The 27,699-nt window shown below is 46.2% G+C and overlaps 2 protein-coding genes across 3 annotated transcripts in view; both read right to left on the bottom strand.

The window, feature by feature from the left end:
* PIP5K1B (phosphatidylinositol-4-phosphate 5-kinase type 1 beta) overlaps positions 1-27,699 on the bottom strand; it is a 412,487-nt gene that overhangs the window by 299,934 nt on the left and 84,854 nt on the right. The window lies entirely within an intron of this gene.
* Positions 23,300-24,145, bottom strand: LOC147727189 (uncharacterized). The gene has a single exon (XM_086963069.1). The coding sequence runs from the start codon at positions 24,143-24,145 to the stop codon at positions 23,300-23,302; it is 846 nt and encodes a 281-aa protein (XP_086819195.1).

The following is a 27,699-nucleotide window of genomic DNA, read 5'->3' as shown; positions in this document are numbered from 1 at the left end:
CGTCGTTGGTGCATAGGTAGGTACCCTACTGAGCCTTTAGGGTATACAGATTCAATGTTTGACATGTGTTTCCTGCTGACACAGGAACCACTCCTTTATCTTTCATTCAATTATTACTCAATTTCGAACCGCTGTTTGTAAATTTTATTTACATTTCCAAACTTTACTTTGTAGCAAGTTTTCCAATCAATATATTTCATTTTCCCTTGTTTTGTACATTTCTTTTCATATTTATGCTAAGTCCCAATGCATTTCAAGCAATCTGCTCTTCATCAGGTGATTACTTTCTCTAAAAATATAATACGTCATGTTGAGTACTTGGTCATTTACCATATGCCTACATACTGAAACTAAATTAAACATTTGTGCATATACCTATTATGCCGCACTCTTTTCACAGTGTATGCCTTTTGAAAATGTCAAAAACGCGAAGTAAACCGCTATTTGTGAACCTCATGCGTGTTATACCCTATAGCCCTTTTAACTTGATAACGCGCGTGTTTACACGAACCTTGAAGACTTCGCTTTTACTTTCAAACTGTCAAGCCATAAGGGGGACAGAAAACCTAGGTAAATCACTTACTCTCTATAAGTAATACTAATACGCGGTGTTCAAGAATCCTGTTCTTACCCGGTGCGTGATAAGCTTGTTCTCTCCTCGCTACCTCGGCGTTCGTCGCTCTATCCCTTCATGCCGGTTGCAGCTCTATGTCTTACTCCCGCTCATGTGACTACGTGGGTGTGCGTGTATTGTTTACTTATAATTTAAAGTGACCCCCTCTTTGGTAAATGTAATCACTGTGCTTACTACGCTGGTGTTATACTTGTGTGTATGAGGAATCTATAAATGCTATGTACTTCATGTTTGCGATTCATATGGTATAATATGTATACAAGGGCATACTGTTAAACTGTGTAAAATAAGTGAACAGAGTACGTGTTTGCATATTAAGATAAGTACATGTTTACATATCAAAATCGGAGCGCAAATCAATAGTCTCATTGAAGTGTCTTTAGAAAAAACAATTTAAATCAATCCGCTTATTGAGTCCTTTTGGCTCCATGGTGCATAAGAAGTTGATCCAAAACACTTCTCTTCTTAACAAGTAACTGTTGTTGTCTCTTCCTGGAGTAGTTGCAACCGTTTCAAGTGTACAAAATTTCAACTGGCTTGCATTATGGTGGGCTTGATTAAAATGGACTGCCACAGTTGATTTCTGATTTTTCAGTCTAATGTTGCTTTTATGCTCTATTATACGCGTTTTTATTTTTCTTTGAGTTTTGCCCACATAGGATAAACCACATGGACATCGTAACATGTAAACAACATTGCTTGTATTGCATGTGCCTGATACTTTCAAGTTTATAGGTGTTGGGTGAATAATGGTATTTCCTTTAATGATAGCTGAACAGTTGCCGCAATTATAACATGGTAATGTTCCATTGTGTTTGATCACTTCTTGCGTTTTAGGTTGTTTGAGTAATTCTTTCAGATTTCTTGTCCTTTCATACGCGAAAATTGGTGGTTTAGAAAAAATTCCCTTGAAATCTTCTTCTAATGCCAATAATGGCCAATGCTTTCTGATTGTACCCTTAATTTTAGCACTTCGAGTTGAGAATTTGGATACAAATACACTTCTTTGGTCTTCTTGCTTGTTTACAGGTTTTAGTAAATGTTGACGCTGTAATTTGTCTGCTCTGTTCGCTGCAGATTCCAAAATGGGTTCAGGATATCCTCTCTTCTTGAATTTTTGTAATGTGGCATGTTTATGTTTTTGGAGTATAGTTCGTTGGTTGATGCTATTCTCTTTATTCTGAGTAATTGGGAAAATGGTAAATGGTGTTTCAACGGAGTTTGGTGGAAGCTGTTGTAATGAAGTAAATTGTTTCTGTCCGTACTCTTTGTGTATACACTTGTTGTAATTTTTCCATCTTTGTTCGTCAATAACACATCCAAGAATGATAATTCTTTATTGCTCATGGTGAACGTGAACTGGATTCTCTTGTTTATTGAGTTCAACTCATGTAATGCTTGTTTTAGACTTTCTTCACTCCCTCTCCAAAGAACGAAAATATCGTCAATGTATCTTTTATACACAATTAAATTCTTTTTCCACGTTTCATTTTCCAGTATGTGATCAGCCTCAAATCTGTGCATGAATATATTTGCATAGGTAGGCGCGGCACAATTGCCCATAGAAGTTCCAGACGCTTGTATATAGAACTTTTCTCCCCATTTGAAATAGCTGTGAAACAGCGTAAAGTGTAACAGTTCCATGATAAATATTTTGAGGTCCTCGGTTTTGTCTTCGTGTATGAGCAAGCTTTCAACTGCAGATGTTCCCAAATCATGTACGCATATGGTAAATGACCAAGTACGCAACATGACGTATTATATTTTCAGAGAAAGTAATCCCCTGATGAAGAGCAGATTGCTTGAAATGCATTGGGACTTAGCATAAATATGAAAAGAAATGTACAAAAAAAGGGAAAATGAAATATAATGATTGAAAAACTCGCTACAAAGTAAAGTTTGGAAATGTAAATAAAATTTACAAACAGCGGTTCGAAATGGAGTAATAGTTGAATGAAAGATAAAGGAGTGCAAGGAAGGAGTGGTTCCTGTGTCCGCAGGAAACACATGTCAAACATTGAATCTGCTCAGGAGTAGCTCATCCTGTCCCAGAAGTGAGGCTTCATATTCTAAGTCTGTGGCATTTAGAAAACAGCCTGCTGCAAATAAGGCCAGCTGCAGGGATCAACAATTTGTAAAACAGAGAATTAGGCTATCTGAATGTTCCACTGGAATTCTTCCTCGCTTGGAGGATTAGGTGTGTGTTGAAGAGTCACAGCCAAGACATTGTAAGAGGAGGTATGTTGCTGCTGTGTAGAATTGAGCAGCATGTTGAGTGGGCTTTCATGGGTGTTTTTTTTCTGGCTGATACTAAAGGCTCTTTCACCCAGAGACTCTCTGGGCAGAAAGATATGTTGGTTTACCCAGGCGAGGAGAGCTGGAAGAAAGAGCAAGTTCTGGGTTGTTGATGTTGGCCCACTGGAGTTGCCAAACATGGGTCATGCAGCTAAGACATGTGGAGATCTGGGATATGAGGCAGAAGTTGGTTCCCAGCCCATGAGGTGTATCCAGTATGTGTGTTTTAAGTTTTCTGTTGAGAAGACATGGTGGTTGAGGGAATGATAGGCTTCCATTTACACAGTACTTCACTGGCACGTGTGGTGGGGAAACGACTGAAAAAGGAACGCAATAAAGGTCAGAATGTATGCTTCTTGTTCTTACACTCAGATTGTGTGCGCCAAATGAAGGCATACTTCTTTTATAAGTGCCATCAGTACTCGGAGGCCTAGAACTCTAGAAAAGCACAGGCCATGCTCATGTGATGGTGAGAAAGCAGCCAGATATCAAATATATTCACTAGGCAGACCTGGCCAAGTTCAAACTTTGAGGATGTTAAAATATGTTTTTGTTTTCTTTTTCGCTTCGTATGTATTTTTAACATAGCACTGAATCTGCCACACTTACTCAAGAAAACATTTTGCATTCTGAGTAATTGTTGTTGTAGACTGGCTGACATTTTCCACATGGGCAATATTTCTCTCCTGTTCCGGTGTTACTACCCTGATTAAAATGTATAGTAGGGGGCGTGGCCAAGATGGCGACGGAGTGAGTTGCTCTCTGCGTACCCTCCGGCGCCGACTTCAACAAAGCACCGAATAGCACCCCCGGGACCGTGCTTTGACGGGTGGCTCTGTTGCCCAGGGGCACCGGAGCATAGTGGCTACGTTCTGGTGGCGGAGCTGGTCCCTCGGAGCGTCCCGCGAGGAGAGGCGCGCTCTTGGAGCGGAAGAGGTGGAGGGCCTGTCCGACGCCGGACTGGCGTAAGAGGGAACGCCGACCGGAAGTGCAGGCAGAGCGGACGCCGCAAAGGAATGGAGGTCGGCCCGATGCCGGGAGCGGGACCTCAGTAGCCGGCGGGATCCCCGGAGGTCAGCATCTGCCCCGCTGCCCCCTCCACGTGTGTCAGGTGTGTGGAGCTGCCGCCAGGGGCTGAGTGCGGATCGGAGGAGCAGAGGCCCTGCGGAGCGGAAGGAGGTGAGCGCCTGGAGGCAGCCGGAGGGGGCTCAGGGCCGCGATCTGGCGCACGGAGGGCGCCGACTGAGCCGGGCTGCTGGGCAGGACTAGCGACTCTGCGAAGGGGTGGCATTGAGCTTTGGCCGAGTGCAAGGACGGCCTGGTGCAGGTTGGGCGGCCCCCCCTGAGTGGGTCAACTGAGGATTGCAGCCACAAGTAGCCTACGCATGCAGGGCACCCTGGACGGCGGCGGCCTATAGTGGAGGGGGAGGCGAGGCACCTGGAGCCGCAGCTGCGGCCTACAACCGGAGTGAGGCTCGGCTTGGAGGGCCTGTGCTGAGCAGCGAACCTGAGCGCCATAAAATCGGGGAGCAGTGGCCCGGACACGTGAGGCGCTCTCTGGTCTTTGGGGGCACGCGCACCGCTGAACTGTGACCTGGTGGGGGCTGTCGCAAGATCTGAAGGGCTGGCCGTGAAGTGGAGCGGACCTGCTACAGCGGCCCTAGCGCCTCGAAGAAGGGCACAGGGAGGCCCGCGGTGTGGAGCGGGGGGGGGGGGCCAGCCTCGGTCACCTCACCTCGCAGACGGCGATTGACGCAGTGGGTTGTGGTAGCCGGCAGGTTGTGATCGGCCTGGGGAGACGCACACGACCGGCCTTGTGATGGCGAACAACCAGAGGAGGGGGAAGACCAACAAGGATGGCCTGACCAGGGGCTCCCAACTTCCGCCATCGCCTGGGGCGAGCTCCTCCTCCACGTCGGGGGATGGTGAGGCGCCGGTCACCAAAGCATTTATGACTGAGCTGTTTGCTTCCATTAAGGATGACATCTCAGAGCTGCGGTCCCAGCTCGCGTCGGACCTTAGGGAGGTGAGGAGAGACCTGGATGGGGTTGGCGAGAGGGTAGCCACCCTAGAGGACCATGATCTTAATCTGGCCAACGATGTCCATCAGCTGCAACAGGATGTGCTGCGTCTTAGGGAACAGAACCTGGACCTGCAGTCCCATGCGGAGGACCTGGAGAATCGCTCCAGGCGGAACAACGTCCGTATTAAGTCGGTACCATGGGACGGGGAGTCCGGCGATCTGAGAGGCTATGTCCTGGCGCTGTTCCAGCAGATCTTGGGCGACGAAGAAATTACTGATGTCAAGATGGACAGGGCCCACAGAGTTGGTCTTCCTAGGCGCGGGGGGGGCCCTCCGCCGGACATCCTCGTCTGCGTCCACGATTTTCAGTTGAAAGAGCGCATTCTGAAGAAGGCCCGGGAGGCTACGTCTATCCAGTTTCGTGGGCACCACCCCCAGCTGTACCAGGATTTGGCAGCTTCTACTCTACGGAAGCGGCGTGAGTTTAGACCAGTGACTGCATTTCTGCGGGACCGCAACATTGCTTACTCCTGGGGCCACCCGTTTCGCATCATATTCCGTTGGAACAACAGGCTTGAACAGATCAGGTCCCTTCAAGTGGCAATGGATCTACTGGGGATCGACGGACCGGATGCTTCGCCTGGCGATAGGAGTCCCTCCGCAAGGGGCCGGCGACGGTCCCCCTCCTGGCACAGGGTGGGCGGGGAGGGGGGGAGGAGGGTGCCTGACAGGACCACCAGCATGCAAGAACGGGACGACGCAGTGGCCTCGGTTGCCACCGCCACGCTGTCTGCCTCTCAGCTTGGTTCCGGGGCGGCGTGATTTCTGTAGAAGGATCTGGCTGGCGCCGGAGGGGCGCACCCCTGCAGGTATCGTGGGTTCGTAAGTACTTTGTGAGAAGACGCCCAGGTACGAGATTTGTGGGGGACATCGGCCGATGTCTCCTCGCCATCCCGTGGAGGACTCTTTTGGACTTTCGATGGTTTGTGAGGGGATTTCCGGGGGGGGGGGAGGGTCTTGGAGGGGCTGTTTGGGGTGTTGGGGTTGGGGGTGTGGGGGGGTGTTGGTGGTGACGCGGTCGTGTTGTGGATAGTGTTGTGTGGTGGTGGAAGGGTGGATGGGAGGTGCTGTTGGTATGGGAGATGCGAGGAGGGTAGGCATGGGACTAGAGGTTGCGACAGTGGGGCGGAGGGTTGGCGGGAGCCTGATCTTAACACGTCAGGGGTGGAGGGCATGCCCCCGAGATGTAGAGGATTCTTGTTTTTTGTCTCACGATGCCTGTTAGCCTAGGGACCTGGAATGTTAAGGGACTGAACTCTCCCCAGAAAAGGCAAAAGGTGTGGAAATATATAACGGACCACCAGTTAGATATAGTGGCTTTGCAGGAAACTCACCTTACGCGCACAGATGAGCTGCGTCTTAAGCATAAGGCGTATCCCCTAATATACAGGTCCTCTGCGTCCACAAAGCACAAGGGGGTGGCCCTCCTCTTTCATGCTTCGCTGCGATTTCAGCCTGTGGCGATACGCACGGACAGGGAGGGCCGCTGGTTGATGGTGAAGGGGCTGGTTCAGGGGAGGCTCTGTACTTTTGTTGTGCTGTATGTTCCTAATACTGGCCAGAATAAGTTTTTGCAAGGCTTATTGCATAAAGTGGGTGATTTTGTTGAAGGGCAGTTGTTCCTCATGGGAGACTGTAATTTGGTGTGGGACGGGGCGCTGGACTGTTCTGGCACTCGCAGGGCGGATACTGGTGTGTTCTCAGAGATGTCACGACAAAAAGTTGCGGAAATGGGGTTGGTTGACGGGTGGCGGTTTCTACATCCAACGTCCAGGGATTACACGTTTTTTTCTCATGTACACCGCTCATATTCGCGATTGGACCATATATTCATTAGCCAGGCTCTTAGAGGAGATGTCCTTGACTCCACCATACTGCCCCTCTCGGTCTCGGACCACAGCATGCTGGTACTTACTCTGCGCTGGTCGTCGGCAGGCACCGGGCAACGGAAATGGTATTTCCCGGCTTCGGTGCTTCGGGACGAGGCTTCTGACAAGGCGCTGCGGGTGGCCATTAGGGAGTTCTTTGCCCTCAATCCTCCGTCTGACACCTCAGTAACCAACACGTGGGATGCCTTTAAGGCGTCCGTCAGGGGCACTTGCTTGGGCCTTAACGCACAACTCAATAGGATGCGACGCAAGGAGAGGGAGGCCCTGGAGGCTGAATTGGCTTCTCTCGAGCAGGCGCATAAACTCAACCCCTCGAGGGTGACTCTTCGGCCTCTCACGGCGGTACGGGGGAAACTGAGGGCCCATTACAGTAACAGGGCGGAGTTCACCCTACTGCGGTTGGGCCGACAGTCCTACTCTTGTGGTAACAAGGTGGGGAGGCACCTGGCCTGACAGCTTCGTGACAGGCGGGAACGTGAGTACATTGGAGGGATCCGCGACTCAGCTGGACAGCTGCAGCATCGGGACGAGACGAAGGCGGCCATCTTCGGTCGCTTTTACTCGGACCTATACAAGGGGGAACAGCTGGAAGCGGCTGCCCAGAAAGAATACCTGGGACGTCTGCCCCTTCCGCAGGTGTCTAAGGAATGGAACGAGCTCTTAGGGGCACCGATTACCAGGGAGGAAGTGCTAGCTGCTATTAAGAACTTGAAGCTCCACAAGGCGCCTGGCCCGGACGGTTACACTGCTGTGTTTTATAAATCCTACGCTTCCGAGCTCTGCGAATTCTTGGTCACCCTTTTTAATGACGTAGCCACCTCTGGTTCCTCCACTGGCTCCCTGGCGGAGGCGATGATTATGGTCTTGCCAAAGCCGGGGAAAGATCCGGCACAATGCGCCTCCTTTCGCCCGATAGCGCTTCTTAATTTGGACGCCAAACTATATTCGGCGATCCTGGCGCGTAGGCTACAAGACCTTATGCCGGCGCTAATCCATCCGGACCAGTCTGGCTTTATCAAGGGGCGCCAGACGCATGATAACACACGTCGGGTGGTGCATCTAATAGAAAAAGCGGAACGGTTTCGTATACCGGCGGTCCTAGTGGGCCTGGACGCCGAGAAGGCCTTCGATAGGGTGGATTGGGGGTTCCTATTCAATACCATGACTGCCTTTGGTTTTTCGGAGACCTTCATCACTATGGTGAGGGCTAATTACTGCTGCCCCCGGTCCCGGGTTGCGGTGAATGGTCATATGTCAGCGTTCTTTGCTCACACTCGAGGCACTAGACAGGGTTGTCCTCTGTCCCCCCTGCTATTCGCGCTGAGCATCGAGCCGCTGGCGGTGGCGGTGCGGGAGCATGGCGGGATCCGAGGTTTACCATTCGCGGGGGAACAGCATAAGATTTCGCTCTTCGCGGACGATGTCTTGTTCTCTATTACTGATCCGGAGAGCTCGCTACCCTGCATCAGGGAGGTCTTGTTGGAATTTGAGGGAGTGGCAGGCTTTAAGGTCAACTATAGCAAGTCGCACATCCTGAATCTTACCCTGTCGCAGGTCGAGAGGGACCGGGTGCGGCCGCTGACTCCGTTGGCCTGGGCCGCGGGCTCACTTGTCTATCTGGGGGTCCATCTGACTCCGACGGTGGGCGGGCTGTTCCAGGCCAATTTCCCATCTTTGCTGGCTAAATCCCGGGCGGAATTGGACAGGTGGAAGCCAAAATTTCTGTCATGGCTGGGCAGAATCCATGCCATAAAGATGGTCCTCCTCCCTAAATTCTTATATTTGTTCCAAGCCTTGCCTATCCCCATGGGCAGCGATTTCTTTCGGCGGCTCAAGACTTATTTATTGCGTTTCGTGTGGCAGGGGGGTCAGGCACGGGTCTCCTATGCAGTTCTCCGTCGACCGAGATCAGAGGGTGGGGTTGGGCTCCCGGACCTGCAGTTATATTACAAAGCGGCGCAACTGAGAGTCTTGGTAGAGTGGTCGCAACAGACCTCCGAGAAACACTGGCTCCATATGGACCGATGCGTTGCCGGTAGGTCAATCTGGGACCTAGCCTGGAAACCGAAGAAGGACCGCCCTCTCAATGCATATATCAGCACTCCCACCAGCACGGTGTTGAAGGTGTGGGACTCGCTAGCGGGAGATGACCGTTGGACCACGTTCCCTTCACCGTTTACGCCCTTGCATTACAACCCAGCTTTCCCACCGGCGCTACATGATGGGCCGTTTGCGGTGTGGAGGGAGGGGGGGTGTCGGGCGTTGACCCATTTGTTCCACGGTCTGGACACCCTCACCTTCGCTAACTGTATGAGAGATTATGGGGTCCCCCAGACTGAACAATTCCGGCATGTTCAGCTGCTTCACTGGGCTACGTCACCTGGAGTAGTGGAGGCGGCTACGAGACCGCCGACGCCGTTTGAAGCCTTTATATTGCGGACGTCTGCCATGAAGGGGGCCATTTCCTTCATTTACCAACTGTTGCTTCAATCGGCGATAGCTCCTCGACCTCGTTATATGGGGCAATGGGAAGAAATGCTGGGGCGAGATGTCTCGGACGCGGAATGGTCGGCGCTATGGCGCGACTTGACGACCTTTAACCACTCCCTGCACTTGAGGGAAGCCCACCTCAAAACGGTCATGCAATGGTATATGTGCCCGACTAGGCTTCACCGCATTTTTCCGGGGACCTCAGATAAGTGCTGGAGGGGTTGCGGACTTCTGGGGGACTTCCGCCATATCTGGTGGGACTGCCCGGTGATCCGTCCGTACTGGGAGGAAATACTCTCCCACATGAAGGACATATTGACTTACCCCATTGATGAATCTATGGCCTGTGTCCTGCTGGGGCTGCGTGACCCTGGCCTTGTTTATCAGACCAGGGCAGATAAAAAGATTTTGTGGCTTTGCCTCGGCGCAGCGAAGCTCACACTGGCGGCGGCCTGGAAGAAGAAGGAGGCCCCGGCAGTCTCATTGTGGCATGCGCGACTGTGGAGGTTGCTCAGTCTGGAGAGAGTGGCGGACATCTTCCTAGGCCAGTATAAGAATTTCCGATATCAGTGGGGTCCTCTGGTTGCGTTTCTTTCTAAGGGGTTACCCTCGGCCGTATGTCCGGCTTCTTTGAGGTCGATGCACCTCTTTCAGGTGTAATGTGGATATGATTGAGTATTGAGTGAATGGCGTCACCACCGGGGGGTAGGGAGGGGGTGGGTCGGGAATGTTGGTTGTTTTGGTTTTTTGGGCTGTGGAGGATCTACGAAATGTTTATCTGCACCGCTTGTATGAACTTAGAGGTCTGGGGTCCGGCACATTGCAGCGCTGGTCATCTTTGCTGGACCGACCTCATGATAAGCTGGTAGCACACTGTGTACAGTGGTCCTAATAGACATGTTGTCTCGAGCCGGGACTGGATACGCTTATGATATGGTTTGGGTCACTGCTGATGTGCGTACAAGGATTTTGCCTTGATTGTGAGTACTGTGCGGGTCCCCCGCAGCCCTTTGTTTATTCTCCTATGCAATTCAAAATAAAAAATTTACAAAAAAAAAAAAATAAAAAAAAAAAAATGTATAGTAGATGATGACAACGTATATTATCAGCTCTACAATTCAGATTGAGCTTCCTGAATGTTTCATTGTGATAAATATACACCTGTCAACTGGAGGCAAAACACGCCATTTTCAAAGCTGTCAACTCTGACTTCCGGTTGCAGAGATGTCAAGGCTTGTTCAGGAGTTTGTCCCCAGGCTGCTGCTCACTGTTCACACAGGCTCCCCTAATCCCTCCCACTCTCCAAAACCATGCACTAATCCAGAGTTAGACTGGTTCTTGCCACCAAGCATGTGGGATTTGCAATCGTGTGGATTATTCTAGGCACTTAAATTTGTATACAAAGACAGGCCATCTGCTGGTTGTCCTGCAAGCTCTGAAATTAATGTTCTTTCATGTTTCTGACTTCAAGTTAGGAAGATTATTAATGTATCAGTTTTATTTCAGATTTCGAATAAAGAGCGACCATTGATACAAATACATAAATGGCTTTAAATAGCCGAAGGTAGTCTCGCGGAGTTCTCGATTAGTGGCCCACACATATTTAATGGAGTTTCTCAATTTCCGTACTGCTACACACTCACAACACAGTTGTCTTTCGAAAGTGTAAGTAGGGGCAAGTAACTGGCAAGCCTTTGGAACGCAACTTCATACCCTGCTTAGCAGTTTCTTATGCATTTTTTGAACCCATATAACATAAGTATCTTGCAGCCATTGTGTCTATGAGCATCTATCCTGCTTACTTTTAATCAGGTAAAAATCGACACAAATTAGTTGTGTACAAAATATTTGTGAAAGATATGATGGGTGAGTGAGTGAGTCGATAAACATTAGGACATATGGCGAGATAGACTGACAGGCTGCAAGAGAAGATTACAACATACTGTAGAGAAAGAATTTTAAAATGTATACACAAAACTGACAACACTTCACTATCACCCTGGAGCTCCCAGCGATGCTTTACCAGCCCATGCAGTGCGATATTTAAACACTGTGTAACAGACTGCCATTAATTTGTAGCGCCAAGGCCTGCATTGCAAGCGCTGCACCTGCATGCACTGGGCCACACACACAGGCAGCTTTGACGAGGTAATTGTAGTTTCTGCGTTAATAATTGCTCTCCTGCTTCACGTATGTCAATAAAGTGAGTCAACTAACAGCTCGCGCGAGCCACGCTTCTAATGCCCATACAATGGCGGTGATTGGCTGATGAGTCACTCAGGCCTAGGGAACGCGCTGTGTATTAATGGGCCCACATGTTGAGAAAAGCTTTGCATCTGTAATGTTCTCTGCAACCGGTGGGAAACGGGTCCTGTGTATGCAAATTGTGCTCAGGATGACGCAAGAGGTGGCAGACACTCCCCCTTCTCCTCTAATCACCCCTAGTTGTTCCCTAAAACAAACAATGATCTTTCTAAACATAGAACACACCAGGTCTCTCCTACTGTAAAAGACGTAAGCAGGCAATTTACCCTTGTTTTACTGGTCAGTAAGACTGTGGGGGTGTGAGACGTAGGTTTTTCAACAATCACAATCTTCTTAAAACACAAAAGGAGCGGTGGAAATGAAGAGGATTGTTTATTGTTAGCGGCACTTCAAACTTAATATTTTGTAAAATAACCATTTTTAAGTCCTCCAAAACAGACACAAAAAAGTGTGCCTGTATGTGTATGTAAAAATCCGAAGTGAAATCTGACAAACAGCTCACCATACCCGACTTTAAGCACCTGCACCGAACTAGTTATACGAGAATACATTTCTTAAGGGGGTGTAAGACCCCTAACACCCCTCCTGAAGCTATGCCCTGCGTGCTAGCTGAATTAAATAGCAATCCCTCGGCATAATCATGTGAAGTTGTACGCAAGCTGAGAGTGGTTCTCGAGGGGAAACAGACTTGTCACCGAAACCCAGCAGAATCACGTTTCTGTGATGAATCGACAGGAAAGAGTTTAAGGGATGGAAACTGAGCTATGCGATGTCAGGGTCGGTATCACCGCTCTGCAGTTTCCCCATCGTTTTGGCATGAAAAGTCTGCAGAGATGGTTGCAGTGGTGGCAAATGACACACGCCTATCCACTGCTCTTCCCTCTTGGTTTAAAAAAGATCTGACCTCCATGATCTTACCACTTTCACTTCCTGTAACATCCCACCGCTCAATGGTGGCCAAATGCAAGTCCATGCGTGACGCGTTGCTCCACACCAGGATTTTTTCTTTGAATTCTGGTACTTCTAGATCTATTTTATAATAGAATACATAAAACTACAAGTCCCAGAATTCAAAGAAAAAAACTTGAAATGGAGCGGCACATCAGTTACGGACCGGCAAAAACTGGCAGGGCTGTAAGTATAAGCCCAAACTGTTCTGTCGCTTTATATCTACCACTGAAAGGAGGCGGTGAGGGTGAGCAACAGACACACCTTGTTGATCATGAACATAAATTAGACCAGTCAAGGGTAGCGGAGACCCTGCTCTTAACCTTTGGTACATCTGACACTGACGTTCTTACCTCTGGTAGAACATAAACAGGAGCCCTGCTCACCTCTTTGCCATTCCTCGAGCCCCTCAGTACCAAAGAGGAAGGAAGTTGTTGACAGACTACGGATGGGGCAAGGGGTCAAACCTTCAATGCCACCCGCGGTGCGAGTTTCTTGATGGATGTTTTGCTATACTCTTGGTACAGGATGAAATGGCGTTCGCGGTACTCACGTCTAACTAGTGTTGCGGGTGCTTGAACCCTTCAGGTATTTCACGTTTACACAAGTACTCCCTGCACTCCAAACCAGATCACCTCCCCGGGAAGCAATACGAACCAACCTAGGTAAGCAACCCTGCGAAAACAAGCACAAGTAAAGCCTTTGCTGCTTGGATTGAATCATTCCATATACGGAATGCTTTTTTACAGGCTGGGAATCTCACAGCCATGTCCTATAATGTTAAAAATCCCAAAAGTCGGATGCAAAGATTGTGTGGGGCAGCACTGAGCAAACAGAACAGTTATGTGACACAATGCGTCATAGACGTAAAGTCTTTACGCTTTTTATTTGTGTTAATTCTAAGGGGAAACTTATTTTCTGTAACAATGAAGTGTAACAAAGGACGTCAGTCCCTATGATCACAACTAATTTGACAAAAACAAATGTATGCTTGGCATGCCTTTATAGAATCACAGCTAACAACCAGGAGGCTGGCGTTAGAAAGCTCTTTTAGCCAAACGTTCATGCCCAGTAACAGGAGTTGGCAGCCCGTCTGGTGGTGACAGGCGTTTGCAACTCATCTACAGCTCTTTTATTAATAGAACATGATTACTAATTAACGATATAAAACACGTCTGAGTAGCCAAGCACCCTGGGAAGATGACAACCTGCCCATCTCAATTAAAGAAACAGATGGCAGAGGGTTCGCTGCACCATAGGATATTTCAATTAACCTGTAGAGGGTTACTGCAGCCAGAAGGGACAGGTTACCACCTGCACACAAACATTTACAAAAGCAACTCACGCAAGCAAAATGTTGCTTGCTCTTGTTTTCTCTCCGCTAGCTTCTCTACCTGGCATGAAGAAACATTTGCATGTGTAGGTTGATTTAGTCGACCTATGAAATTGCAAAACCCAGTTGCGTTTTCTCAGTTAACAAACTATAAGCAAATATTCTCCAATTAAATTATTTTGTATTATATTTTCATGATGCATACTCCTTATACGTATCTTGATAATATGAGTACAGTTTTACTAATTGTTGGCAAGGAGCCCAGCAGTAACATATTCTAGCTCAATTAACGAACAAATACTGGTAGATTGCATGCCTTTTTTTCTACTAACATGTCCTCGATTTTTTCTTCTCTGCCATTTTCTCCTCAGAGCACGGATAACCATTATTTAACTACTTACATGTCAAACCTTCTGCTCAATGTAGCTATTTCCACATAATCTATGCTTAAACTTTATCTTAATGGATATTTTTTTGTTGTTGCGATAAATGAATGTCATGTGAACTTAACCTTTAATAATAACCCTTAATGTAACCATATACTTTCTTTTTATATGGGCAAACACTGTGCTATTTAATTTGTTTAAATACATTTCAAATTGGTTACTCATTTTTGTCTATAACATGAACCTAACCCTATTGTTCTGACTTTGCACCTATGTATTGTTTGAAAATAAGAACATTATTTTTGATTTAGTACATTGTTTTAAGTTACTATAAATTATTTCCAATTGAATAAGGGACCCTGAAGTTGCCCTTCAAGGTAGCCCTAGCTCTAACAAATATTTAGTATTTTTTTTTCAAATATCCTCATGCACGCCTACAGAGCCCTCAACGACCTAGGACCTGTGTACATCAACTATCGACCGAACTTCCAACAACCCTCTAGATACTTGCGCTCCTCTTTACTCCCCCTCGCACACAACCCCTGCATGTGTGGCAGCCACATTGGTGGCCGCTCTTTCACCTACATTCCTACCAAGACCTCGAAGGACCTTCCCCTCCAGCTCCATACAGCCCCCTTGCTGGCAGGCTTCAGAAAGAGACTCAAGTCTTGGCTCTTCGATGGAGACACAGCACCCAGATAGTCCTAGGGGTGACAGAGTTGTGCTTTACAAATTCTGTTTGATTGATTGAACATTGACTTTAGACGTCAATGATGCTTTCTAATAATGCTGTGTGGACCTCTACTTTTTGAAGTGTACAGCAGAAAATGGAGCTTAAAATTAAGTACAAACTCAAACTACTCCTGGAATGTGATAGGTCTGAATGGCTCTACTAAGACAACCAGGGTATTTATATATTTAGACAGGCATGACATGAACCATGACCTGATCCAAGAACTTTTAGGACACATCAAGATTAAGTTGCTTTTGACAGTAAATGGCTAGCCACAGGTATTACTCCTAGTATAGCACACGCTCTAGTGGAATCACCACATTGATAAGTCACATGGCGGGATTCAGAGTTGACTGAACCCTAAGGGATATTAGAAGAGCGGTATATCATTGTGCATGGCAGTAAAGCCGATTGCCTAATGATCTATGTATGGTCTGAACACTGATGGCCAATGACTAATGAGTTACAAAGACTCTTTTTGCAAATCAAATCAGGATCTCCTCTTGATCCAGCCCCACCCAGAATACTGCAGCTAGGCATGAACTCTATCCTAGCCCACCTTAGGCAGCTGATTACAGTGTCAATTTACTCAGGACGATTTCCATAGAATTGGAAGCCCAAAAACTTACGCTAGATCCCATGCTCCTGAAAAACCTGGGACCCATCTCACTCCTGCCTTTCTTTACTAAAATTCGTAAAATCACGTTAATAAACAACTAATGTGCTTCATTGAACTGAATGATTTGCTTCAGCCCTCCCAATCGGGATTTAGGACAGCAAACTCCACTGAGTCAGCATTACTACTTGCGAATGAAACAGAGAGGCAAAGTGCAGATGAAGGTCAAACCGCAGCTTTGAGCCTGCTAGATCTTAGTGCTGCCTTCAACACAGTATTCCATGGCCTTACAGAGGCTGGAGGAGTGCAGTGTCGGAGGCAGTGGGCGACGCTGGCTAGCCTCCTTCTTACTAGACTGCCCCTTCCAAGTCGCCCAGAGACCTTTTGTGTCGGAGACCCGGTCTTTAACACAAGGAGTACAGCAGGGCTATATTTTGATCCCTATCTTGTTCAACATTTACATTCGCCCCCTAGAAGAGATCATTGAATGACACAAGGTAAAACTAGTGCCATATACCGATGGCACTCAACTTATTGTGACACTCTCCCAGGCAGGGGGCGAGCCAGCGAAGCAGTTTAAATCCTGTTTGGTGGAACTGGCCTTGTGGATGGCTAATAGCTGTTTGAAGCTTAATGCCAATAAAACAGAGATCCTTATTCTGGGTAAGTTCCCTTCCATCTGGACATCAGCCTGGTGTCCTGATGCTCTAGCCCAAATTCCAGATCCCAAGTCCAAAGTCAAGAATTTAGGGGAATGGTTTGACTCCAAACTGTCTTTGGACAACCAGATCCGCAAGGTGGCCAGGAAAGGGTTTGGAACCCTCAACATTTTAAGAAAGAACCTGGACCATCTCCTGACAGAGTCACAAAAAACTACTGTATACACACTCATAGCCTCACAGTCAGATTACTGTAATGTCCTTTACCTTGGAGCAGCCAAATGGAGTCTGAAAAATACTCCAAAGAGTTCAGAACATGGCAGCTTGCTTGGTTCTCAATCTCCCGAGAATGGCATCGGCAGTCCTCGCCACCCTCCATTGGCTCCCACTGGAGAAAATAATTTGTTTGAAAGCCATGTTTTCTGCCACACAATTCTTTCCCAGAAGGGTCCCAAACATCTGTGCACTATGATACAACCATATCTTCCCTTGCACAATCTGAGATCCTCTAAGGCCAACCTAGTGTTAGTACCCCAGGTTTTTAAGGCCAGATTAGGGACACGCTCTTCCTCCTTTCTGGCAGCCAAGGCCTGGAACTCCTTACTGGCCCAGTTGAAAGTGGGATCTTCTGAACTGATGTTCAGGAACAAACTTCAAACTTGACTGTTTAGTTCACCTTAGCTTCAGATGGTGATCATCTGATTTAGATTGTTTCTGCTATGCAGCTTAGGTAGGTAAGGTCCTAGTGTATAGACACACCATATGGTGTAACCAAGTGCTTTAGAAATCTCACTATTATTATTATGATGATCCCAGCTTTTACCAAGAAGTTTTGTGAAAATACTTTGCGTTCCTTGGCTCCCATTGTGTTCAATACCGTCACAGATTTAGCAAGGACTATAGTTAGTTGTACGTCAATGGCTGCTAAACTCGTGTTAAAATACCAGGATCTGTTCAATTTAAGAAAAGTTTGATGACTGATGCATTGGTTGGAGAAAGACTATACATTACATTCTATGCTGCACAATGCTTCCTCATGAAGTTTTTGAGTACTGGTGTTATTTGATTTGATAATGCCATCCAAAAACAGAGACTAGAACGTTGTCTGATCACTCAGGGGTAATATTGAGAACAGAGCATAAGTCATGCTTTAATTGACCATGGTTTGGGTGATTTATGAATGAGACCATAGCATAATTGGTTTTCTACCATGGAACTGGTGTGTGTGTTCAGTTATAGCTCAAGTGAATATGTCCAAGAACAGGCAAAGATAAAATATACATTTAAGGCCTACATCAGGGTCATATGCATGTCCCAGGGGAAAGGCAAACTTACATCCCTTTAAGGCAAGCTAGCAACACTTGAGATTTACCTCAAAGACGTAAACTGCCAAATTGAGGGATCTAGTGAAAAATAGATCCTGAGAGAATATAAAGTCAGGCTCCCAGAGTTTAGGGGGTAGTTACCCAGAAGGTCATTAACTACATCATCAGGCTCTTGCCCAACATAATGGTAGACTCTTGCGGGGCTCTTGAACAAGGAACATCACCTGACTGACATCACTGCATTTAAAGATGAAAAAGGAAGGTCACTTGAACAAGAGGCAGATATCAAATCTTTTTTTGGCCAGGTATTATAAAGAGCTATATTCCATCTAACCAGGACCATTTGTAGGACTATTTGCAGTGTGTGTTGTTTCCCTAGATAGAGGGAGAATACTGATAACCCTTGAATATGCCACTGTTCCCTGATGAGATAAGTATAGTTATGTCATATTGTGCAGAGTGTAAAGCACTGGGACAGATGGCCTTACATATGAGTTTAATGGTGCCCAAGACCGCATCCTGAAGGCTGGAGGCCAAATTATGACATTTGATCAGCTGGCCATGCAATCACCTAAGGGGGGAGAACACTGTGCTACTCTCAGGTCCTCGCAAGGGCCGTGAGGTGTACAGGCACTTTGGCAGAGCACCGGGTACACCGCACAGCCACACCAAGCCTTATATCCAGTCTAAGGGCAGGAAATTTGAACGTGCCCGAGGTTGCAGAGCTAGCAGAGGATACAAAAACTAAGGACCCAGTTTCCACTTTGTGTATAATAAAAAGAACTTTCAGTTTAAAAAAAAATAAAAAAATAAAACCTTCAAAATGCTGGCAACTCAATTACTAAGGACATACCGACTGCCAAAGAGTATCAGAGACTTTGATAACCCAGCAAGCCCCGGACCTCTTCAGTTCATATGAACCTCAAACTCTGATTGATTTAAATTGTAAGGTATTTGCCAAAATCCTTGCCAACAGATTGTTCCCAATGGTGTTGCAGCTCATAATACCCAATAAATCAGGATATGTCTCTGGTTTCCTACTTCAAATCGTTTGAAAAGAGAGTTTGCCACATTTCACCAGGTAAACCAAGAGCTCAAACCTGAGACAGATGATAAGGTTTTGGACTCTCATGAGTGGTTATAAATGAGAGGTGCTGGAGGCAATTGACATGGAATGGTACTCTTACATGATTGTCTTGCTGTTATATTCTGAACCCAAAGCCAGAGTGTGGACCAATACTGTTGTCTCAGATATGTTTGAGCTGTTCCTTCTGCCTAGATGGGGATTGCCACTGTCCCAAAAGAACATCTTGTAAACAGAGTCTCTGGGCATGTATGCTGCGAGAGAAACATTTACTCAGGTATATCACACCCTATGGACTCACCACCTCATTAAACATATAAGCTGATGCCATATTACAATAAATGGGATTTCAGTGGAGTAGTGAAAATAGTCTGTGTCTTGTAATAGTTATTAGTAGAGACATGCATATGCAGTTTAAGAGTAGCGTTGGAGTGGGAATGGACCAGTTTGAGAAACTGAAAAAGGTGGAACCTCTGGTCTCAATATGATCCCTCCTGAAGAGGGATAGAGTGGTAGTGCCCATATTTTATACTACTACATGAACATACTGATGCAATGCCCACCCAACTCATAACCTGAATTAGAGCAGCATGTGTTAGACTAGTCTTGGCAGAGGGAAATCATTATGCAGCCATATAAAAGGAGAGTTGGCTGCTTCTGACTGCAAGGAAAACAAAAAAGCATATTCAGTTTGGGGTTGCTTGTGTTCCCATTCAATCGGGATGTGGGCCGTCAGTTCAGCCTGGATTGTTCTAAAGGCCCAAGACCAAGGCTGATTTGCGTGTCTGATTCCTGTCTGAGGGGGCATGGTGGGCTAAAAACCAATTAACTGGATGGTGTCTCAGACTAAATACCAGTGGCTGAGATTAATTCAACTGATACCCCACCACATTTTGTTCTCTTCGATTCTGATTTTAAGACATATTACCTTGTCTCACAGGCAAAAATACGTCTTTGTTTGGTTCACTGAAGAACAGCCTCCCCTACATGTTAGAAAAGAATGGGCTCTACCATTTCCTATTACTTTTGAAAGAGTACTCTTAACAAAGTTGTTATGCCTCAACCAAAGATTAATGTTTTGGGCATAGTTGGCTGGGCCTGGAGAGAGTTGGCATTGGCTTATTCTCCTCGACTGAATGAAGTGTAGCCATTCCAGGAAGGAATATGCTACTTACCAGTATGCATCTGTTCTTGGCATAGAGGGCTGCAGAGTGGTACATTTATGAATAGATCGCCATCTGGTGTTGGGCTCGGATGATTGCACTTTGTTTTTCTCCTGGAGAAGTCTTTGTCGTCATAGATGACTCCTCCTCTTGGTGTTAGTGCGCATGGGCATCGGCTCCATCCTTAGATTGTTTTGCCATAGTAGGGTTAGATGGAGTAGTGTAGTAGAATACATAAAGATATGCCCATGTAAGTGTATCTAACTAAGATAATGTTGGGACAGACACAGGTTTCCGGGGAGGCAGGGAGGGCATGTACCACTCTGCAGCCCTCTATGCCAAGAACAGATGCATACTGGTAAGTAGCATATTCCGTTCGAGGCATATGGGCTGCAGATGGTACATTTATGAATAGATTGTACAGCAGTTACCTCCCTAGCGGTGGTCACCAGTGTCTGTCGCAACTGTTTGAAATAGAGTTTTTAATACAGCTTGGCCCACTCTGGCTTGTTGTGTAGCCTGTACATCAACACAGTAGTGTTTTGTGAATGTATGTGGTGTAGACCAAGTTGCTGCTCTTCATATGTCATCTAGGGGAATGTTCCCTAAGAATGCCATAGATGCTCCTAGCTTTCGTGTAGAATGAGCTCTAGGAGGAACAGTTAATGTTCTCTTTGCTTTAATGTAACATACTTGTATACATCTTACAATCCATCTAGCTATGCCTGCTTTAGAGATAGGATTGCCCTTATGTGTTGGGGAAAATGCCACAAATAGTTGTTTAGTTTTGCTGAAATTTTGTGTCCTTTCTATGTAGTACAAAATGGCTCTTTTGACATCTAGTGTATGTAGAGCCCTTTCTGCTACTGTCTGTGGTTTTGGAAAAAAGACTGGCAGTTCCACTGGTTGGTTGATGTGAAATGCCGAAATTACTTTAGGCAAGAACTTTGGGTTTGTTCTAAGAACCACTTTATTCTGGTGTAACTGCAGGAATGGTTCTTGTATTGTCAATGCCTGTAATTCACTTACTCTCCTGAGTGAGGTAATGGCTATCAGGAAAGCCACCTTCCATGTAAGGAATTGTATTTCGCACCTATGCATAGGTTCGAAAGGTGGTCCCATTAGTCTGGTGAGTACTACATTGAGGTTCCAGACCGGGGAAGGTGGCAATCTTGGTGGAATGACTCTTTTAAGGCCTTCCATGAAGGCTTTTATCGCTGGCACTCTAAACAGTGATATGTGCTGCCTGTTTTGTAGGTACGCTGCTATAGCTGCTAGATGTACCCTGATAGATGTGTATGCGAGATTACATTGCTGTAAGTGTAGTAAGTAGCAAATAATCTCCCTTGTTGATACGTCTAGAGGGTTGATATTATTAGTAGTACAGTGTATAGCAAACCTCTTCCACTTAGCTGCATAGCATGCTCTGGTGGTGGGACGTCTCGCTTGTTTAATTATCTCCATGCAATTTGGTGGTAGATCTAAGTACCCAAATTCTAGGATTTCAGGAGCCAGATCGCTAGGTTCAGTTGTGTGGGATCTGGGTGCATTATTTCTCCATGGTTCTGTGTAAGATGCATGGGTAGAATTCTTAGTTTTTGATGTGGCACTTGTGAGAGTTGCAGGAGCGTGGTGAACCACGGTTGTCTTGCCCACGTGGGTGCCACTAGTATCATGGTCATTGAGTGTTGTTGCAGCTTTCTGACCACTAATGGGATTAGTGGGAGAGGGGGAAAAGCGTATGCAAATTTGTTGGACCAATTTATCCATAACGCATTGCCCTGCGACAGGTGGTGTGGGTACCTGGACGCGAAGCTTTGGCATTTTGCGTTCTGATGGGTGGCAAAGAGGTCTATCTCTGGTTGTCCCCATCTTTGGAAGAATGGCTGCAGTATTTGTTGGTGCAGTTCCCATTCGTGTATTTGTTCCGACTGTCTGCTTAAGATGTCTGCTATCTGATTTTGAACTCCTGGTAGGTGTTCGGCTAACAGATAGATGTTTTGAGGAATGGCCCATCTCCAGATTTCCTGTGCTAGTCTGGATAGTTGGAGAGAGTGCGTCCCCCCCTGTTTTTGAATATAATACATTGCTGTCATGTTGTCTGTTCTGATCAGGACTGCTTTGTTGGTAACATGTATTTGGAAGGCTTTCAATGCTAGAAATACTGCTAGTAGTTCTAGATGATTGATGTGCAGTCTTTTTTCCTGCACACTCCACCTTCCTTGTACTGTGTATTTCTCCATATGTGCTCCCCATCCTGTGAGCGATGCGTCTGCTGTTATTGTCACCTGTGGAATTGGTTCTAGGAACGACCGCCCCTTGGCAATGTTTGTTGTGTTCCACCACTTCAGAGAGCGGTGTGTGCGGTCGTCTACCAACACCAGATCTGTAATCTGTCCTTGAGCCTGATTCCACTGTGTCGCTAAGCATTCTTGTAGCGGACGCATTTGTAGTTTGGCATATGGTATTAGCAGTATGCAGGATGACATCATCCCTAATAGCTGCATAAACACTCTTGCTGGTAGTGAGTGTTGTGGCTGGAATCTTTGAATGATTGTAAGCATTGTTTGAATCCTGACTGGATTGGGGTATACCTTGGCTTTTCCTGTGTCTATAGTAGCCCCCAGATATTGTTGAACCTTGCTTGGTTGTAGGTGTGACTTTGTGTAGTTCACCGTGAACCCTAGCTGGTGTAGTAGTTGAATTGTCTTTTGTGTGTTTTGAAGACATTCCTCTTGTGACTTGGCCTTTATTAGCCAGTCGTCCAAGTATGGGAAGACATGTATTTGTTGTCTTCTTAGGTGAGCTGCCACCACGGCCAGACATTTTGTGAACACCCTTGGTGCTGTTGTGACACCAAACGGAAGGACTTTGAACTGATAATGTTGTCCTTCTACCACAAACCTGAGGTATTTCCTGTGGGCCTTGTGAATCGGAATATGAAAGTAAGCGTCTTTTAGATCCAGTGTAGAAAGAAAGTCCCCTTTCTTCAGTAAAGGAAGTACCTGTTGTAGCGTGACCATGTGGAAATGTTCCGAGTTTATGTATGCGTTGAGAGGTCTTAGGTCCAGTATTGGCCTTAGAGACCCGTCCTTTTTGGGAATTAGGAAGTATAGGGAGTATACTCCTGTTCCTTGTTGGTGCTGTGGAACTTTCTCTATGGCATGCTTTTCTAGCAGGGATAGTACTTCCTGCTTTAACAGTGTCAGGTGATCTTGTTTCATTGGACGCTGCCTGGGGGGGATGTTTGGCGGGGTAGATGTGAGTTCCAGGCAATAACCATGTTGGATAATTTGTCGCACCCACCTGTCTGATGTGATGTTCTCCCAGACAGGTAGGAACTGTGATAGGCGTCCCCCGACCGGTGTTATATGGTCTGGGGGGAGCTGTATGAAGTCACTGTTTTGGGGTTGGAGAGTTGCGGTTGTTGTTGTTCCCGCGACCTCTACCCTTGTTGTTGCTACCTCTGTAGCCACCTCTTGAATTACCTCTGGGTGATGTAGGTGTAAAAGAGGTTTGTTGCTGGCTTGTACTTGTATTTTTGGATCCTCCTCTATAGGCGGATCTACGAAAGGAACCTCTTTGTGTCGGCTGTTGCAATGCTCCCATTGATTTAGCCGTTTCGGTATCTTTTTTCATCTTTTCTAAGGCCTCATCTGTCCCTGTGCCGAAAAGTGTTTTCCCATCAAAAGGTTGGTTCAGTAATGATGTTTGTACCTCTTGTTTGAACCCTGATACCCTGAGCCATGCATGTCTCCTTAACATGATGCTTGTGTTTGTAGATCTTGCTGCAGTGTCTGCCGCGTCTAGGGCGCACTTGATTGAAGTGTTAGTAATTAACTTCCCTTCTTGTATGAGTTGATCTGCCCTCTTTTGATGTTCTTTAGGGAGATGTGTGATGAGTTTTTCTAGTTCATCATAATGCGCTCTGTCATACCTTGCCAGTAGTGCCTGTGTATTAGCTATGCGCCAGCTGTTTGCCGCTTGAGATGCTACTCTCTTGCCAGAGGCATCTATTAGCTTAGACTCTTTGTCAGGAGGTGGAGCTTCTCCTGTGGATAAAGAGTTTGCTCTCTTACGAGCGTTTGTGACCACTAGTGAGTCTAGAGGAATTTGCCCTTTAATGAATATTGGGTCTTTTGGAGCTGCCCTATATTTCTTATCGAAGCTTGGGTTCAGTATCCTAGCCCTCACTGGGTCTTTGAATATCTCTGATGTATGACTGAGAAGGCCCTTAAGCATTGGTAGTGTTCCTGATGTTCTTTGTGCAGTAGGTAGTGTTTCTAATAAGAAATCCTCTATTTGAGGTTCTGCATGTAGTTCTACCTTGTGATATATTGCTGCTCTATTAATGAGTTGTGCAAAACCAGTATTATCATCAGGAGGTGAGGGTTTTGAAGGGTACAATTCAGGGTCGTCATCGTTATCTGACCCTACATTGTACTCCTCCCATGGGTCTGCCTCCTCTGGGATTGTGTCTTCATCATCCCTAGGATGTTCTCCCTCCCCTGTGTCACTCTCTACATCTGTTGTAGGTGTAGATGGTCGTGTGGGAGGAATATTTGGCCTATTGTGAGGGAGAGGGGAAGAGGGTGTGTCTCTAGGTCTTGGAGAAGGGGGAGGAGTTGTATTTGTCCCCATTGTTCTCTTCTTCGGATGAGTCTTGTCGTCCGACTGTTCATTCTTCCTCTTTTTAGGTAGTTCTGTGATTACCTTGCCAGTTTTTGGATCTATAAACAGAGTCTTTTGTTTAGGATCTGTTTTATATTCCTGTGTCGGTACCACAGTTTTCGGGTCCGAAAGGTGTTTTTTCTTATTACTGTCCATTTGTATTTTCGGCACCGAGATTTTATTCGGATCCGATGTTTTCGGTGTCGAGGATGTCCCCGGTGTCGAGGGTGTTTTCGACGTCGAAACGTGTTTCGGTGTCGACATGGACTGTTTCGACTTCGAGCTTTCCTTGCCATGGAGCTTCGGTGTCGATGTGGTCCGTTTATCGGAACCACCATGATGGGAGGCCGAGTGTTTCGGTTTCGGTTTCGTTGCCGGGCCCGAAGGCGGGGCGTCGGAAACTTTTTTCGGTTGTCTGACCGGGCTCGAGGGCGGGGTCGACACCGTGCGGGGTCTGTTCTTTGGTAAAGGGACGTCGTCACTCACGGTTTGTTGGACGCCGATTTCGTCGACGTCGGACTCGTCCGCTTCTGACCCCGCCTCGTCAGCCTCCTCTTCCTCCTCTTCTGGGTGCTGGTCCTCGAGCAGCTCCGGGATTGCTTGTGACTGCATTCTCGATACCTCGTGTCTTCGGGCTCGACGGTTTCTAATCGTCGATTTTGAAGAAAATGCTGCACAGGCTTCACAGTCCCTGGATTCGTGTTCAGGGGACAAGCAGAGGTTGCACACCTCGTGTAGGTCCTTGTGTGGAAACTTAGCACCACACGTTGGACATTTTTTGAATGGAGTCCTTTCCATGGACTCCGGGCTGGACTACGTCGCGTTGGTCTTCTCGTAGTCTTCGTTCTTCGAAACGCGTCGAGATGGAAGTGAAGTCGCGTTCGGTAACAATACCGTCGAATTGGAAAGTTTTACGCGCCGAATATACCGTTTTTTACCGAAGTCGGTCCGGAGCGCTTCGATCCTCATCCGAACCCGATGGCGGAAAAAAACAATCTAAGGATGGAGCCGATGCCCATGCGCACTAACACCAAGAGGAGGAGTCATCTATGACGACAAAGACTTCTCCAGGAGAAAAACAAAGTGCAATCATCCGAGCCCAACACCAGATGGCGATCTATTCATAAATGTACCATCTGCAGCCCATATGCCTCGAACACTCTGTTACCTTTGAAAAAGGCTACAAGTGGCTTCTGAATAAATTGAGAATTAGCATCTAAGGTGGCTTTTTCTTGGACAAAAAATGTTTTGACCCTGGAGGAGTGCAAGAATGGGGTGGAGCTGAAAGTTGGGGAGTTGAGTCTCTGCTATTGGATTAGTCTTGAAATGGCTAACATAGGACCGGGGTTCCCATGTCACACTGAAATGTTCTCGATGTTAGATACTGTTATGTATGTGAATCCGAAGGATGGGTTGTTCTAATCACTTTACACTGAAGCCATTAATCGTATAGCCAAGGCAGATTTTAGAGCCGAGTGGAAGGAGGACTGACTCCATAACCTGCCATACATAGACATTTATCTGGAGAGCAGGATATAGGCAGGAGTAAAATCTCACCCAAGGAAACTATTTCATCACCACTTTATATTACCAAGATGTAAAGGCTGCAAATGAGACTCATGTACGAGTCCCGACAACAACCTTCAATGTGGTGTAATTGCGCGAATGAAATGCAATGCTTATATATCTTTTAAGGGTAATGGTTTTCTGAGCCGTCCCTTAAGTTTAACTCACAAAATCATTAAGTTTTTATTAAAACAAACAAGAAGTATATTTCTTTACTCAGTGACAGTGAAAGTTGTGGGTTTCATGTGTGATCACCATGGTAACATCCCATATGTTTGAAAATGTAGTTCCTGGAATTGGGAAGTATGATGGGGTCTTTATGAGAAGTTTTGCTTTGGGCCTGCAAAATCTCGATAGACGTCCCCGGGTAGATGATACTTCAGTAGACCTCATGTAAAGAAACCGCAGTAGACATATATGAAGATTGGCCATGCATATGCTATCAGATGAGGCTGAACTCCTATTACGAAAGAGGTTAAAGGCTACTATTAAACTCCTACACTAGGTACAGTACCTCCAAGAGACTGAACCAGATGTATACCAAAAATATGGGGGAGTATCAGATATAGTGTTGCTGGGGAGGATTTTATACACCATGCTTGAGGAGGTTCAAAAATACTCCAGTACTGGTGTGAAGTTGGAAATCCCATTAACATTATACCCGCATTCCTAAAGATCTCCTGGTGTTGGAAGACATGACATAAAATATTACCAAAGCGCATAGACGATTGGAAAGATAGCATTATTAAGTAACAAAAAACAACCCAGGTTGAGGTCCGCAAAGCCAACTGTTACTGAAGGTTTTTAGATCTGGCTCAATCCAATGGCCTACAGGTAGCATCATTTTTGGTCAGGCCACCCAATACATGGGCACCTTGCAGGGCATTCCTGTTTGACTCAGAGATCATATCAGAGTGCTCTTACGTTATGTGCCTGCAGGGTTCCAATAAACTACTTATAGTGGAGAGGTATTGCTTGGACACCCTGGGAGGGCTACAATTAGGTTTGTTTCACTTTTGAATGGCTAGTTGCAGCAAATACACATATTTCTAAAGTCTGATACCTACGTATGACACTTATCATAACAAATGTGATCCAAGTCATTAATAACGTTTAAAAAATGTAAACTGTGGGGATCATCCCATCTTTTATTTTGCAGTTGATTTATCAATGTTGCTCTTAATAGTCATGCAATGTACACCAGCTGGAAGATTCCCCAGTACCCCCTTTTTTCCAATTAGTTAAAAAACAAAAAATCCTAAATTACAACCAATTTAAAAAAAACTTAATGTGATTTTAGCACGTTTTGTCAACATAACTTCAACATAATTTCTTTCTAATCCATTAAATTTTTACTTTTTGCAAACTATATATGGTTTACATTTTGTAACTGCGTAACTTATCTTATCAATGAAACAGTAAACACGTTGTTTGCCGATGCTGAAATTGTACCAGGTGAGATAAAATCCAAAAGAAAAGCGCGACCAGCATTTGGCTGTGAGGGAATGGTAAGCCGCTTTGTTAACAAACACTAATTTGTGGTGTTCATTGGTTGTTCC

This window comes from Lissotriton vulgaris, chromosome 3_1, assembly GCF_964263255.1.
Source record: "Lissotriton vulgaris chromosome 3_1, aLisVul1.2, whole genome shotgun sequence".
In the NCBI taxonomy this organism is placed as follows: domain Eukaryota; kingdom Metazoa; phylum Chordata; class Amphibia; order Caudata; family Salamandridae; genus Lissotriton; species Lissotriton vulgaris.
This window is presented reverse-complemented; position numbering and strand designations above follow the sequence as displayed.

Coding starts and splice junctions, on each gene's coding strand:
- LOC147727189 (XM_086963069.1), bottom strand. CDS start 24,145: ATGCTTAAGGGCCTTCTCAGTCATACATCAGAGATATTCAAAGACCCA.